This window comes from Salvelinus namaycush, chromosome 31 (assembly GCF_016432855.1).
Source record: "Salvelinus namaycush isolate Seneca chromosome 31, SaNama_1.0, whole genome shotgun sequence".
Classification (NCBI taxonomy): Eukaryota; Metazoa; Chordata; class Actinopteri; order Salmoniformes; family Salmonidae; genus Salvelinus; species Salvelinus namaycush.
The window spans coordinates 46,764,598-46,782,191 of NC_052337.1; the positions used below are offsets into that span (position 1 = coordinate 46,764,598).

Genomic DNA, 17,594 nt, shown 5'->3' on the forward strand with positions numbered 1-17,594 from the left:
GGGGGAGAGAGACAGAGGGAGTGAGGGAGAAGCGAGAGAGGGACAGAGAAATGGGGGAGACAGAAAGAGACATGGAAGAATAAAAGTGAATGAGGGAGTTAGCAACATTTTCCATATTCAGCAGCTACCTTAGATGACCTTATATTAACACTAGATTCAAACTGTTCTCACCACAGCAGAGGCATGGCTGGGTCCGGCCACCTCTCCGTTGATGTCAGGCGGGGGTACGTGGAGGCTGGGGCCAGGAGTCGAGGTAAGGGACAGGTTCAGGTTGATCTTCTCTGAAGATGGGGGGGGGGGCGGCTGCTGGGGGGTGGGTATCAACATGATGGAGTAGGAGGGGCCTGGAAGCAGGTTGTCTGGACTCTCTTCTGTGATTGGATCCCATGACTGTAGACAGAGAGGACAAGATTTTCAAAGTACTGGGACCTCCGGTAATGGTCAGGCTAATGACATGGTCAACACTGGCAAATTTGGACACTATAGATAGCTGGCTATCTAGCTCATTTGAATTTCCTGTCTTTTGCAGCTTCCAAGAAGCTCTAACTTTTCACATAAAACATGGGATTTAATTATATAGGACTCCAGGGTGTTCTACAGGCTTCCCTGAGTCCAGATAGACCCTGCATCCGTAAATCAAAGGTAACACTCATGTCATCCATGTCCCTGGGTTCGACGTGTTCGTTCTCGAGGTCCTCAGAGATGTGTCGTCTGGAGCGGAACCCTCTGTGGGCCTGGATGTTGTTTGCACGCTGTTGATTGTAATTCTCCACCTCTGAAACAACATCCCTGGAGTAGAAGAAATTACATTTACACACATGTTAGAGAAAACAAGAGAGGACCTAGTACCGAGCCATGGGACACACCAGAAGACCTACTACTGAGCCCTGAGGGACGCCAGAGGACATGGTACCGAGCCATGGGGGACACTAGAGGACCTAGAATAGAGCCCTGGGTAGCATCAGTTGTGAGACCACATGGTGCAGACACAGATCCTCTCCATGTCACCTGGTAGGAGCGACTTGTCAGGTAGGATGCAATCCAGAACAATGCAAAGCCTGAAATACCCAGCCCTGAGAGGGTAGAGAGGATCTAGTGGTTCACAGTGTCAAAGATAACGGTGTATGAAAGCATAGCAGGAGCCTAGGTTTTTGTGGTTGGCTAGTAAGTTCTGCAAAGGTTATCTACCAAATCCTCCCATTCTAACCCTAACCACAATCCTATCCCCGATCCTGACCCTGACTTTCACCCCAACCCTGACCTTAACCATAACCTTAACCCTGACCCTAGAGCAGCTCTGATAGCATTATGTACGTACACATTACTGGTTCGTTTCCACTGTGTAGATCTATTGTTGTGGTTGACGTAGTAGGTTCTGCCTAGGTTGTCCACCTTCTCCCACCCTGGGGGCAGCGGGGGCTGGACCGCCTGGGGCCTCTGGACGCTAGGGTCGGCCGAGTCGTTCACCTCCCATCCCTGTGAAACACACAGGCAGAGGAGGAAAGAGTGCTCAAAGATACAGTCACAGAGAGAGACACTGGACAGTCAGGAGAAAAACCTTTGTCCTGCTAAATATCACCTTACCTAGGCATTATTGTATTTTGTGAAAAACTACGAGCCATCTCGCTCTCTCTCTCTATCTCTCTTACTCAGATTGACACAGACACACGGAGTGCATAAAACATGAAGAACACCTTCCTGATATTGAATTGCAACTCCCCCGGGATGCTGGCCTATGTTGACTCCAACGCTTCCCACAGTTGTGCTGGATGTCCCTTGGGTGGTGGACCCTTCTTGATACACACAGGAAACTGTTGAGCGTGAAAACCCCAGCAGCATTGCAGTTATTGACACAAACTGGAGCGCCTGGAAACTATTACCATACCCCGTTCAAAGGCACTTGAATCTTTTTTGTCTTGACCATTTACCCTCTGAATGGCACACATCCACGTCTCAATTGTCTCAAGGCTTAAAAATCCTTCTTTAACCTGTCTCCTCCCCTTCACCTACACTGATTGAAGTGGATTTAACATGTGACATCAATAAGGGATCATAGCTTTCACCTGGATTCACCAGGTCAGTTTATGTCATGGAAAGAGCAGGTGTTCATAATGTTTTGTACACTCAGTGTAGAGTCATACACACACATGCATGCACACTCACACACCAAACACATACCAAAAGATCAGATTTGTGAAAATGAAGGGAAGTGAGTGAGTGAATGGTGTTTGCAGAGAACAAGGCCAAACCAGACTCCCTGTTGGCAGGAACAGAATTCTGTTTTTCCACCTCCTCATCTGTGTGTGTGTGTGTGTGTGTGTGTGTGTGTGTGTGTGTGTGTGTGTGTGTGTGTGTGTGTGTGTGTGTGTGTGTGTGTGTGTGTGTGTGTGTGTGTGTGTGTGTCTGTGTATGTATGTGCTAGCATGCTTACATGTGTGTTCAAGCCTGCGTGCGTGTGTGTCTGCGTGAGTGTTTGTGTGTGTCCCTGTCTTCTTATCTCTGCCTCTTCCCTGGTCATCCCCTCTGTGGTCTCCTCCTCCGGACCTCCAATCTTTGGCAGGAATGCCATCTTCAGCCATAGATAACCCTTCATCCTGGACTTGTTGCTGGAGACAGAAGAGTAGATATCAAAATGGCAGTTAGTTTTGAGTTATTCAACAGAAACAAGAGAGGGGGAATGACACCATTTTTAGCTAACAATGATTACATTGAAGTTCCTTTGAACCAAATACCATAATGACCTAAGCCTGTAGTTTCCATGATACCTAACTGAGTCTCACATGGATTAACATGCTCCTGAGAAAGGACAGGTGGACATTGTTCCCTACCGTGTGTGTGTCTGTGTGTCCGTGTCACCTTTGTCGGTAGTCTGAAACTGACCTTAGTGGCCGTAGGAGGAAATCTTTAAATGTGTATGGCCTCTCCATCGTAGGGTCATCCTTCTACAACAGAGAAACACATTGATTTGACATATAAATTAGATTTTTTGATGTATAGCTTTTTTATATCAGCAGTTATCATAAAGTGCTTTATAGTAACTTGGCCTAGACCCCATAGAGCACGCAAAATTTGCTCTACTGTTGTCCATATGGTGAAGGAATTCCATGAAAACATACAAAAATATAAAAAATTGCTACTCTGTCCATCACATAAACACATTGACATCAGACCTGGATCAAACAAATGAATTGGCTTAGCTTGACCGGTACAATAAAATAAATGAAAGTCATAAAGGTGGAAAACCTGCCCACCCTACACACTGTTTATTAAGCTAGCTTAAATCAAGTGCACCTCAAATATTTGAGAGTATTTGACACATGTATTTCACGCCACAGACCCGGTCTGATTGGCATACATTGGCAACCGTGCACATGTTAAAGTGGTCATAGATATTGTTCTAATGTGTGCAGGATATTCCACTCAGAGGGCATGGAGAAACCGAAGAGGCAATCAACGAAGGTAACCTTTTAGAAATCTTAAATTTCATCTCAAAGTATGACTCAGAAATGCAAAACAGGCTTCATGACCTACCTCACGCTTATGAGCCCCGAAATCCAGAACGAGTTGCTGGAGTGTGCAGCATCATTTTTACTGTGGAGGATAAAAGATGAAGTTCATTCTGCGCCTTCCACGTATTTTGCCATACTAGCAGATGAATACAAAGATCAATCTAAACGAGAACTTCTTGCTGTGTGCATCCGATACATTCATGCTGGAATGATTAAAAGAAAGAGCTGTTGGATTTATGGAAACCGCTGATTTGTCTGCACAAGGAATTTATCGTAAAATACTTGAAGTGTTGCAACCCCTGGAGTTGGATCCCACTCTGTGTGTGGGTTTTTGTTTCGATGGCGCTTCAGTCATGTCAGGGAACAGAGGAGGGGTACATGTCCTACTAAAGCAAGCATTTAAGCAAGTGGTATATGTGCATTGCAACTCCCACCGTCTGAATTTGGTTCTGTGCACCACGGAACAAGTGTCGGGACATGTCAGTACTTTTTCTGACACAGTAAACCAGCCACACACATTTATGAGTGGATCCTACAGACATGCTCGATTCATAGAAGTACAGAAAGAGTTGCAACCCTGTATCGAGCTAGAAAGATCTATGGATGTACGGTGGAGTTCAAAATCCGGGTCTGTGAGTAAAGTGCTGTTACTGCTGGATGTCATTTTAGAGATTCTTGCAGAGTTTTCAGAGGCTTGTGAACAAAATAAATTAGAAGCCGATGCCCTCTTACAACAAATCCAGAACAATACATTTGTGTTCCTGTTAGTCATGTTTAGTAAATTGTTTGACACCAGTGTTTTTGCTACGAAGGATTACAAAGCTCTATATTATCTGTGACGGACTGTGGTTGAATTGATGCGTGATCACACAGTTGATTAAATCTGCTTTCTCATCTCTGTCATGAAAAAAAACTCTACTGTTATATTGTACTGGCAGACATGCTCCTTCCACAACTTCACAGTCCAGCATGTACGGCACTTTGGCAATGTTGATTGTTTACATTAGGTTTACACCCAGCTCCTTCTTAAAACTGAACACATACCCCTGCTGATTGTTTATGTTTTCATTTCGGAGCATGATTGGCTAATAGTTGGAGACTTTCACAAGTCGCATCGTAGCACCCCCCTCACTACATAAGATACAACTGCTGTGAGTGATGTTTCTGTACAGCACTTTGAGATATCAGCTGATGTAAAAAAAACTTCAAAAACTTTGAACGTTTCTTTAAGTGCAGTCGCAAAAACCATCAAGTGCTATGATGAAACTGGCTCTCATGAGGACTGCCACAGCAAAGGAAGACCCAGAGTTACCTCTGCTGCAGAGGATAAGTTCATTAGAGTTAACTGCACCTCAGAAATTGCAGCCCAAATAAATGCTTCACAGAGTTCAAGTAACAGACATATCTCGACATGAACTGTTCAGAAGAGATTGCGTGAATCAGGCCTTCATGGTCGAATTGCTGCAAAGAAACCACTACTAAAGGACACCAATAATAAGAAGAGACTTGCTTGGGCCAAGAAACACGAGCAATGGACATTAGACTGGTGGAAATCTGTCCTTTGGTCTGATGAGTCCAAATGTGATTATTTTGGTTCCAACCCCAGTGTCTTTGTGAGACGCAGAGTAGGTGAACGGATTATCTCCGCATGTGTGGTTCCCACCGTGAAGCATGGAGGAGCAGATGTGATGGTGTAGGGGTGCTTTGCTGGTGACATTGTCTGTGATTTATTTAGAATTCAAGGCACACTTAACCAGCATGGCTACCACAGAATTCTGCAGTGATACGCCATCCCATCTGGTTTGCGCTTAGTGGGACTAACATTTGTTTTTCAACAGGACAATGACCCAACACACCTTCAGGCTGTGTAAGGGCTATTTGACCAAGAAGTAGAGGGATGGAGTGCTGCATCAGATGACCTGGCCTCCACAATCATACGACCTCAACCGAAATGAAGAGGTTTGGGATGAGTTGTACTGCAGAGTGAAGGAAAAGCAGCCAACAAGTGCTCATCATGTGGGAACTCCTTCAAGACTGTTTTAAAAGCATTCCAGGTGAAGCTGGTTGAGAGAATGCCAAGAGTGTGCAAAGCTGTCATCATTGCAAATGACAGCTACTTTGAAGAATCTAAAATATCCAATATATTTTGATTTGTTTAACACTTTTTTGGTTACTGCATGATTCCATATGTGTTATTTCATAGTTGTGATGTCTTCACTATTATTCTCCAATGTAGAAAATATTAAAAATAAAGAAACCTTGAATAAGTCGTTGTGTCTAAACGTTTGACTGGTACTGTATGTAATCATATACAAATGTAAGCAAGGTTTGAAATTATATATTTTAGTCAATGTTCTTTTTTATTTAACTTGTATTTAATCAAGGGAACCCATTGAGACCAGGGACTCATTTACAATGGTACCATGAGTGTAACGATCGTCTGTTGAATTAGGTGTGGACCAAAGCGCAGCGTGGTGAGTGTTCATGTTATTTTTATTTAAACAGAACACTAAACAAAAAGAATGAACTAAAACGAAACGGTCCTGTCAGGTGCAGCGACACAAAACAGAAAACAACTACCCACAAACACAGGTGGGAAAAGGCTACCTAAGTATGGTTCTCAATCAGAGACAACGATAGACAGCTGCCTCTGATTGAGAACCACACCCAGCCAAACACACAGAAATAGAAAACATAGAACACACAACATAGAATGCCCACCCCAACTCACGCCCTGACCAAACCAAAATAGAGACATAAAAAGGTCAGGGCGTGACAATGAGGACAATAAATTAAAAATGATTGCATTTAAAAAATTTACAAATTTTTTACAAATTTACTACAATTACAGAATTAACACCACAGCTTCAAACACCACAAATCCAAGCAGTTGCAATTCTCATTAAATTCATTCAACAATTAAAGTCCTAAACTGCGCCAGAGGCACCAGAGAGTCAAGATGTAGGGAGTTTTGTAGGCTATTCCAAAAATGGGGGCAGTAAAACTGAAGATGGATTAACATAGATCGAGATGGCTACCCTCGAGAGTTAACCATCCCTGTGAACGGGTTTGCTGTCTCATATTTTAACATTTTAACAGTGAGGTAGGTCAGAGGCTTGTATAGAGCTTTTTAAGCAAAACGTGATCTACGAGACTTTCGATACAGGATGCAGTGATAAGTATTAAAACTGTCACCTGTGATAAAGTGAAGTTATATCTGTTTGGGCTTCTTGCAGTCAATTTGCAGTCTACAAATTATTTGTAATTATGTTCTGGCCCCTTGTCCATCTGCTCAAGATAAAAAATTGGCCTGAGATGGTGACGTTAATCAGACATATGAATAACTAAATTGAAGATTAAAATTAAAATCAACCTAAATTTAAAACCATATTGTGAGAGTTCAGTGACCAGCCGGAGGTAGTCGGCACGACAACACCCTCCTCAGGGGATAGGTACTCCGTGTAAAGCCAATTAGTACACAGCTGGGCCCACAAATTGCTTTGTGTCTTCCTCTATATAGGTGTGCCAGGAGAGGAGCTAGGGAAAGATTGGGAGTAGCGACGGGGACCTGTGAGGACGTCGGGGTTTCCTACCTCAGAGAAAGCGTCTGTGACTGGGGCACCTTGTCTCTTAACCAAGGCAGGCTTTAGGTAGAGAGAAGCGTTCCCCCTGTTACTTATGTGTAGACGATAGTCTAAGACAGGAGTAGCTGTTTGTTGTTTTGCTTTCGCTTTTTGGCCACGGTATTTTGGTCAACGGCTTAGATTATGTTAATTTGTTTCGCTACGCTGGTGTTTCAGCGTTGGCCGTTCCCTGTCTCGAGTTATTTTGCTGGGTGAAGAAAGAGCCGTTTAGTAAACGATAGAAAACGAAAGGAACCACAGCCACTGCCTCTGGTCTGTTCATTTTATGCCTCCCGCCTGTGTTAGGGTGCTTCGGGCAAATTGATCCATTCACAATATGTGAACCCTGGGTTGGATTGAAACAACAGCTGATGATGACTTCACAAATGCTATACAGGCCTAAATAGTATCGTTGATGATATATAACTTATAAAGTATGGTTACATTCCAAAATCAGCACCTCCCCCCACAGCAACAATATCTGGCTTCTACTGCAAAACAATCTTGCCTTTCATAATCAAATCCCTTTAACTACAACACTTCAATTAATATTTAATCCGCTTCATATTTACATGATCAAATAAAGTAGGGAATTGTTTCCTGAAAAAAAAAATGAAATGTAATACTGAGACTCAAATTCAAACTTATACACACACACACACACACACTTATATGTATATACTGTATCCTACACTATCTATTGCATCTTAGCCGCTCTCACTGCTCATCCATCCATTTAATATTTAGATATTCTTATCCCATTCCTTCACTAGATTGTGTGTATTAGGTTTTGTTGTGGAATTGTTAGATATTACCCGTTAGATATTGCTGCACTGTCGGCTCTAGAAGCAGCAGCATTTCACTACACTCACAATAACATCTGCTAACCATGTGTATGTGACCAATACAATTTGATTGGATTTGGATTCAGTCTTCCTGTCCCTTTGAGTTGAAGAAGGACAGTTTGTCCAGGTAAGTGAGAGCCTTGCAAGCCACCAGGCCATAGTAGGTCTCTAGAAGGGAACATCCTCCATCCTCCTGGCCCAGATCTGCCCACACTGTCCCAAGCTCCTCACTCCCCATCCCTGCGGTGTTGAACAGGTAGCGATAACAGCAGTCATTATAATGAATGTGTTTCTCCCCTGAGAAGCGTGCACTGTGGGTGGGTACCACCCCGGCCTTCCAGGCACACAGGCCCACAAACACATCAGCGGGAAGGGCGGCACGGACCCCAGCTGACGCCACATACACCTTCCTGACCACATCCTGGGAGAGGACAGAGGCAGTTCTGGCACAGTAGTCTGGGAGATACCTGTTAGGGCACAGTAAAATGTACACTGTCAGTATACCTTGGGTCCTACCTGGGTGCATATTAAGGAGCAAACAGGATACATGGGAGTTATTCAGCCTTTTGAAGGACAATGGAAGCTGATTATTATTTCTTTACTAAACTAAAACTAAACTTTTTAAATTCAGTACAATTAACACATTGTTTCTAAATAATATAAAGTATTGTCCTACGGTTTCCATAAGTATGTTCCTAATGTTTACAATGCCCTCCAAGAGTGGATGAATAACTCTCCTATGTATATCCACTTACAGTACCTGTCTGGATAGAGGGCTGGAGCTAAGTAGCTGGGACTGGAGGGGTCTCGGTCGGGGGTGTCTTTGTGTATCACCCTCCCCAAGTAGAGGTCCTCAGGGTGCCTTCTTAGCCCGAGTAGGTAACCCCCTAATGCAGGGAGGTTGACAAACACAGAGTCCTGTGTGATCAGGACGAACCTGGCTACTGGGCAGAAAGCCACCACCCACCGTAACGCCAACACCTCCCTCTCGGCCTGACCATGAGGGGAGTCATTCACGTATCCTTGGACCATGTCGCCATGGCGACCGGACTCCGTCATAACAGTCTCCTGGGTGGCGGTGGAGGGAGACAATCCCAGGAAGAAGAGTGTTCTCACGGCGAAACTCTGGACCCGTGTTTGGTTGGCCCAAGTGGCCCTTACCGCGTTCCTCTGGGTGTGATTGCTTGGGGAACTGAAGATGATGGTGAGGAGGAAGAGATCACTGTTCAGGCAGGCATTTGGGTTTGTAATGGGGTAATACTGGGACTCGTTCCCCCTGGTCCCACTCAGGTCTAGTTTACGGGCCCTCTCCCTCACGTCCAGGACTGTTCCATCTGTGTACACCCCTGGGGTGGGCTGGAGAATGTACTCCTCTACGAAGTCAGCCCCAAACAACAGGGCATGGAACAGAAGCACATTGAAGAGCAGGAAACACCACTGGTGGGTACGCAACCTGCACAGAGAGAACTGCAGAGAGAGAGATTCAAACTTACTGATGTAACACATCAACACACAAAACAACCCTGATCACAATGCTCAGCTGTTCCTAACGTTCATTTAGAAAATCCACAGATAAAAAAGGTCAGTTTCATGCTAATGTCTTTGAGGGAACTAAATATGCTTACCTGCATGGTGTCTGCTCATAAGGAACTGCTCCTCTGAAACAGTTAAGCCCTGAGTAACTTGTTGACTCTGGCTGAATGAACAGACTAGCATGAATCTAGTTTGTAGAGGTCTTTCCACCACCTGGTAACTCTACCGCCGGGTAACAGTAACACTACACTCTTCCACAGGGTCAGGTGGCTGGCTATTCACAAGGAAAGTATCCTCCATCATACATATAGTAATGGCCCGCCGAGAGACTGGAGTAATGCACTGTATGAGAACCAACAACCCAGGTAAACAAACCAAGTAAACCAACAATTGTTCACTGTCCTTTAACCCTTTACACTTGTGGTAATTGGCCTAAATTGAAATGTTTCTCACAGAAGAAATATGAAAAGCATATGCATAGCCATGGTGGTAATTGAAAGGGAACCGTTTGGAGATTTTGGGGTGAGCTCACCTGACACAAGACTGAATCCAAACATTACACTGTTGATTTTATGTGCACTTTACATTTACTGTACTTTTTGCCACATTTGACGCGAGATCTGAAAATACTCTGGATACATTCAGCAACATGATAAGAATATTCCTTGAAAATGTAGTCTAGATACATTCAGTAACATGATAAGAATATTCTTGAAAATGTGGGGTAGGTGCAACATAAGACAGGGTTTGAAGAGAGGACTAACTGGTGTTTCCTAGTGGCTACACACCTCTCCAAAGTGTGCGCACACTTTTACGACTCAAAGAGGTCTTCAACTATAAGTTGCTTTTTGAGCTGTCTTAGTTGTGTCATTGAGGAACTAGCACAAGCTCACTTGTAGTTGTTTTGGTTGGAACACAAACCTGCATCTCCGCCATCACATAATTACTGTTATTCTTTACACAATCTCAAAACGGTCCATTATAAATCGCAATCTGGGTCAAGTGGGCATAATTTGAAAGCTTGTTCTATTGCCAACATGACCAGCTAAGTTACGAAATATGATATTACAAGGTTAGGCTTTCACAATGCAAATTTTCTTCACAAAAGACAAAAAACAGGCTCATTCTGTTCAGAACAACTCTGGGTATGACACCATGTCATCTTGTAGCTGTACATAAAACATAGGTATAATAAATGTTGAAAATGTATATGACATGATATGGAAATGTGAAGTGCACTTTTGGACTCAAGGGTGTTTGGCTTGCATATATGACATCAAAGAAGTATTTATTATAATCCTCAATGTCTCATCTTTCAAAATACATAGAGTCCTCCCAATTTACAGCATTTCCCTCACTCAGACAACAACATTTTTGCAAAAGCTGCCCAATTAGCAGGAGGGATGGGACCAACTTCTTGTCACGCAAGGTGCTCAAGTTCAGAACAGCTATTAGTCAAAACCCCATACAGCACTGTGAATCGCAGCACCAAAGCTCTGACATCATGTATACTGTAGCATGTTACTGTAGAGCTACTGTATTCCAATTTAGGCATTTATCAGTGCCCAAATCTGCCATTTTAAACGGTATACGGGTACGAGTGTAAAGGGTTAACCCATTTAGGCCAGGATTCAATCAGATCAGTGTTAACCCGCAATAACCGACAAAATCCATTGCATTTCATTGCTTTTGTTAAGGAGATGTCAGAGGTGTAACTGCGTTGGCGCTGTCAAACCGGTGAGCAGATGCTCTTGCCCACATGAAGAAATACTACAGTTTACTATAGTATACTGTATAATACTATACTACACACTGTAGTATCCCTCGATCATATGTAGAACTTAATATAGAATGGTCTAGTATACTGTAGAATGCTACAGTTAAAAACTGCAAAAAACACTACTCTTTTTTTTACTACGGTATACAATTTACATATACCCTGCCCATTCCCCTCCCCCATGTTGTATTTTGTGCCACCCATAAGTGAAAAACCTACATGCCAAGTATAGACCATATTGTGTGCCCGACTAGTTATAGAACTAAGCAGAAGTTCTGAATTATCTCTTTTGACCCCAGTCCTACCCATCTACAGGTTATGGAAAATTTGCTATTTTAATATTTCTCCAGTATGTTTCCTGAAGGAAAAAGTCTCCACTTCTATGTCAAAGATAAACCACTACTGTAAATACTACAGTAATGAACGCAGAAACACTACATTAATTACTATAGTATATAATACAGTTCTTTTACTACAGTATTTATATTATAGTTAACTGTAAATGCTATAGTAAACTACTTTTCCAGTCCGGAGCCTCCAGCGAGGGTCCCCAGTCCGGGGCCTGCAGCGAAGGTCCCCAGTCCGGGACATCCAACGACGGTCCCCAGTCCGGGGCTGCCAGCGAGGGTCCCCAGTCCGGGGCCTGCAGCGAGGGTCCCCAGTCCGGAGCCTCCAACGACGGTCTCCAGTAAATCTGAGTAGGTTGATGTGTATGATATTGGATGTGATTTAGTGAGTGTGTACAACGTCTGTATAAGAGTAAGGCTATAATGTGTGATATCCAAATAAATAATAACTCCGCCAATGTGCATGGTTGATTGTCTATGTGTGTAACATGTAGTGCGTATAGCCTTAATATCCATGATGATAATTGTAATCCATATCGTATCACCGTCATAGTTGCATCATAATTACCTTTAACATCATTGAAAAACACATCCCAGCATTTCCATAGCAATTGACGTTCCACATGATCATGAAAGAGACCTTGCATTACTCTAGAGACGGCTTCACTACAGTACAAATGTATTCCGTACAATATGTTATTATTCCCCAATGCCCCTATTTGTCAAGCCCTTGGTCAGGGTGTGACTCGGGTGGGAAACTCTATGTTCTTTGTTTCTATGTTTTGGCCGGGTATGGTTCTCAATCAGGGACAGCTGTCTATCGTTGTCTCTGATTGGGAATCATACTTAGGCAGCCTTTTTCCCTTTTGTATTTGTGGGTAGTTGTCTTTGTTAGTGGCATTATAGCCTAAGTAAGCTTCACGGTCGTTTCTTTGTTTTGTTGGCGACATTTATCAATAAAAGAAATGTCACTCACCATGCTGCACCTTGGTCCGGTCATTTCCCTGACGACGATCGTGACACTATTCTGATATCTTCCCCTTGCTTGTTGTAAACATATATAAACTTGGAGACAAATACATGAAAAATATAGACAAACAATAAACACATTAAATAATAAAACAGTTCTCGACAATAGTGAGAGGGAGAGAAAAGAGAGAAAGAGAGAGTGAGAGAAGAGATCAGGTGTGTGTGTATAAATCCGTATGTGTAAGCTAGCATGCAATGAGTACGTGTGTGTTCATATCCACTTCATAGTGTTCAGATATTTTTCCAGTTCCCATACTTTCTTTTTTTCGTAACCTGAAGTTCCTGTAGAATTTAGTACAACCACGGTGTTATGTAGCTGTCTCGGAATAGCTGTCCATCCTATAAAGAGTTTGTCCACATTGAGAAAGGCATGCTGACCCTTCTCGCTTTGTTGCTTTTGTACCGGATACAGTCTCTTACAACGTTCGTTTATCTCCCTTGGAAATTGGTCATTGAGACCGAATTTGGTCCCTTCACCTGCTTTTGATCAGCTCCTTTTGTTGGTAGTGTTCAAATTTTGCGATGATCGGTCGGGACCCTTAGTCTTGTTGCTCCGAGCTCCAAGTCTGTGTACTCAGTGGAAAGCCACCTTGTTTACAGTCTCTATAGGAAGTTTCAAGGTGGATTGCATGAATTCTCTGATCACGCCCTCTGGATTATTGGATGCGTCCTCAGGAATCCAAGAAAAAAAATTATTTTCACGCATGCTACGACTTTGTATGTCTAGTAGCGGCTCCTTCATCACCCTGTTTTCCCTGAGTAGACAATCCATGTTGGAATCGTGGATTTTTACCTGTGAGTGCCTTGTTTTCTCCTTGGAGCGTGAGAATTTCACTCTTGCTAAACTCCCCCTCAGCCCTGCTACCTCCTCACAGTGTTGCATGGATTCCAGCCAGAGCAGTACTTCAACGGTAAGTAAATTGTCTGTGTCTGTAGATTAATCTGTTTTTCTTTTTTTGGGGGGGTTAAAGTTCTTTTGTGAGGTAGTCTGATCTTTCCATGATGGAGTATGTTGTTCCTCCATAGCGTAAAGCTGTTGGTACTCATCAATTTCCCTCAGGATCTCCTTAGTGTCCAGGTTGGCTCTTTACTGCAACCAGTTGTTTTATGAAAAGATAAACAATGAGTCTTTCCCACGACGGCGACAGGTGTCTAGTACAGCCAGCTAGCACTCGCAGAATCCACGCAAAAAAATGGAACACGAACTTTCAGTCCCAGCCGTAAAGGCTAACCGCGTCGTGGAATCCTTAGTAACAAAACTTTAGTTATGATTAAAATCGATTTTTTTTTTTTTTTTAAGTAATAAACACATTAAATAATAAACAACAAAACGAGTGTAGACAGTACAATGTTCTGTTGCACGCTCTGATGATGTATCTGATGACGTATATCCGGCCTCTCTGTGTTGTATTGTATTCTTAGTGATTCTAGCTCATATCTGGGTTCTTAGTGTGGCTGGTTCATGTCCCTACAACTTGACTGGAGTCCACCTGTGGTAAATTCAATTGATTGGATATGATTTGGAAAGGCACACCTGTCTGTATAAGGTCCCACAGTTGACAGTGCATGTCAGAGCAAAAATCAAGCCATGGAGTCAAAGGAATTGTCCATAGAGCTCTGAGACAGGATTGTGTCAAGGAACAGATCTGGGGAAGGGAACCAAAACATTTCTGCAGCATTGAAGGTCCCCAAGAACACAGCGGCCTCCATCATTCTTAAATGGAAGAATCTTGGAACCACCAAGACTCTTCCTAGAGCTGGCTGCCCGGCCAAACTGAGCAATCGGGGGAGAAGGGCCTTGGTCAGGGAGATGACAGAGAACCCGATGGTAACTCTGACAGAGCTCCAGAATTCCTCTGTGGAGATGGGTAACCATCTCAGCAGCACTCCACCAATGAGGCTTTTATGGTAGAGTGGCCAGACGGAAGCCACTCCTCAGTAAAAGGCACATGACAGCCTGCTTGGAGTTTGCTAAAAGGCACCTAAAGACTCTCAGACCATGAGAAACAAGATTATCTGATGTGATGAAACCAAGATTGAACTCTTTGGTCTGAATACCAAGTGTCACGTCTGGAGGAAACCTGGCACCACCCCTATGGTGAAGTATGGTGGTGGCAGCATCATGCTGTGGGTATGTTTTTCAGCGGCAGGGACTGAGAGACTAGTCAGGATCGAGGGAACGATGAACAGAGCAAAGTACAGAGAGATCCTTGATGAAACCTGCTCCAGAGCGCTCAGGACCTCAGACTGGGGTGACAGTTCACCTTCCAACAGGACAACGACTCTAAGTACACAGCCAAGACAACATGGGAGTGGCTTTGGGACAAGTCTGTGAATGTCTTTACGTGGCCCAGCCAGAGTCCAGACTTGAACCCAATCTATCATCGCTGGAGAGACCTGAAAATAGCTGTGCAGCAATGCTCCCCATCCAACCTGACAGAGCTTGAGAGGATCTACAGAGAAGAATGGGATAAACTCCCCAAATACAGGTGTGCCAAGCTTGTAGTGTCATACCCAAGAAGACTTGAGACTGCAATTTCTGCCAAATTTGCTTCAACAAAGTTCTGAGTAAAGGGTCTGAAAACTTATGTAAATGTGATATTTCTCCATTTCCTCCATTATTTATATTTTTATATTTTGCAAACATTTCTAAAAACCTGTTTTTGCTTTGACATTATGGGTTATTGTGTGTAGATTGATGAGGAAAATGTGGAAAAAAGTCAAGGGGTCTAAATACTTTCCGAATGCACTGTATATGGGTCTAAAGGAAAAGTTTCATTGAGACCGCTATAAAAGTTTCCTCTATTTCTAGCAATTACTATTGTCCAAAGGAATGTTTATGTATCAGCTTAATACAGACCAAAGTGTGTAAAGATGTGTGTGTATAAGTATAATCTTGCCTTTTTTAGCCACTAGGTGCTAGCCACAGAGGGAAACTTGTGTATTTACTCAGGTATAAGGCTATCTTCGACAGGCATACAAAAACCTGCCAAGGCTTGTGGGAAAGAAAGTGGGATTTCTTCACCTTAATGGAAGAGGTATTGTCTGGGGACGCAACATTAACTCCTGTCCGCATTGTTTCTTTATTCACTGACACCTGCAAACCACAACATTCATACTTAATTCTACAGCGAAAACACAATATAGCATTATATTAGCTTACTACAATAGCCAACCACACAACAGCATTGATTCAAGACAACAATAGCGATAACGAATAAACCAGCAAAAGATATACATTTTTTCACTAACCTTCTCAAACTTCTTCAGATGACAGTCCTATAACATCATATTACACAATACATATAGAGTTTGTTCGAAAATGTGCATATTTAGCGGCACAAATCGTGGTTATACAATGAGAATAGTAGCCAAGCTGCCAACAATATGTCGGGAGAAATCTTGGGAGAGGCACCTAATCTAATCAGTAACTAATCATAAACTTGACTAAAAAATACAGGTTGGACAGCAAATGAAAGATACATTAGTTCTTAATGCAACCGCTGTGTTAGATTTTTAAAATTAACGTTACTACGACATACAGCGTGCGTTAAAGCGAGACCGCACCGAAATTAATGGCGGAATATGAGTTTTACATTTTTCAACAGAACAACGAATTAACATCATAAATAGTTCTTACTTTTTGATGAGCTCCCATCAGAATCTTGGGCAAGTTGTCCTTTGTCCAAAAGAATCGTTGCTCGGTTGTAGATTGTCGCCTTCAACTTTGGAATTAGCAGTAAACATTAGCCATGTGGCGAAGACGTGTCCAACTCACCATAACGCAGCACAAATAAAATACCGAAAATCGCAATATACTGATATAAACTGATATAACTCGGTTTAAAATAACAACATTATGATGTCTTTAACACCTATATCGAATAAAATCAGAGCCGGATATATCTAAGGGCTATAACGGGGGCTTTCTAGAACGCCATCCTGAGGTCTGTCTTGCGTCATGGCGAATGAAGGAAAGACTGGACCCCACGTTCCCAGTCCATTTATATGGCCTCACATCTGCCTAGCAACTCCATTCCAATTCTCACTATTTGCTGACATCCAGGGGAAGGCGTATGCAGTGCATCTCAACCAATAGAAGACATGCAAATTAATAAACTGACCTCAGAACAGCCTGGCTGATTTCAGATTTCTCACTTGCTGACAGGAAGATTGCTCCAACTCGAGTTCTGTTTTACTCACAGATATAATTCAAACGGTTTTAGAAACTAGAGAGTGTTTTCTATCCAATAGTAATAATAATATGCATATTGTACGAGCAAGAATTGAGTACGAGGCAGTTTAATTTGGGAACGAAATTTTTACAAAGTGAAAACAGCACCCCCTATTGAGAAAAGGTTAACATCCACATAAAACTGTGCACACTTAACTCTTACCCCCCTCCCAACAACTCCACCCACACACAGCTAGAAGCTCACACTGACACCCACACAGAGCCATGAGACCCTAAAAAGGTAAACCAAGAAAAGTGCAACCGCAACCATGGTGGTGTCACGATGAATGACGCTGGAGGGACGAAGCAGGTACGGGGAGTAAAACATTTAATAATAACGGACATAGACGAGACAGGAACAGCGTCAATAACTAAATACAAAGACAAAACAATACAATGAAGCAGCAGGGAACAGAGCTAGGGAACTGATAAATATAGTGGAGGAAATAACAGGTGATGAATGAGTCCAGGTGAATCCAATAACGCTGATGCGAGTGACGAGGGAAGGCAGGTGTGAGTGATGAGTGGCAGGAACGTGTGATGCAGGGTGATCTGGCGCCCTCGAGCGTCCCCCGTGGGAATTGAACCCAGAACCTTAGCATTCCAAGCACCATGCTCTACCAGTCAAATCTAGTCAAATCACATCATCACAAACCACTTGACATCTCAATGTACTCAATTGTGCATATTTTCTTAA

General features: G+C 43.0%; 1 protein-coding gene across 1 annotated transcript; it reads right to left on the minus strand.

The window, feature by feature from the left end:
* Positions 1–8,059: 8,059 nt before the first annotated feature.
* On the minus strand, positions 8,060–9,608 carry LOC120025648 (putative UDP-GlcNAc:betaGal beta-1,3-N-acetylglucosaminyltransferase LOC100288842). Its single transcript, XM_038970194.1, has 3 exons — positions 9,603–9,608; positions 8,738–9,444; positions 8,060–8,444 (listed from the first exon to the last, which is right to left on the minus strand). Exons 1-3 carry the CDS (start codon positions 9,606–9,608, stop codon positions 8,060–8,062), a joined length of 1,098 nt encoding a protein of 365 aa, XP_038826122.1.
* Positions 9,609–17,594: the final 7,986 nt, after the last annotated feature.

Excerpts from the sequence above, each read along its gene's own strand:
- LOC120025648 (XM_038970194.1), bottom strand. Across the intron at positions 8,445-8,737 it reads CCAGCCCTCTATCCAGACAG|GTATCTCCCAGACTACTGTG; the intron begins GTACTGTAAGTG and ends GTGCCCTAACAG.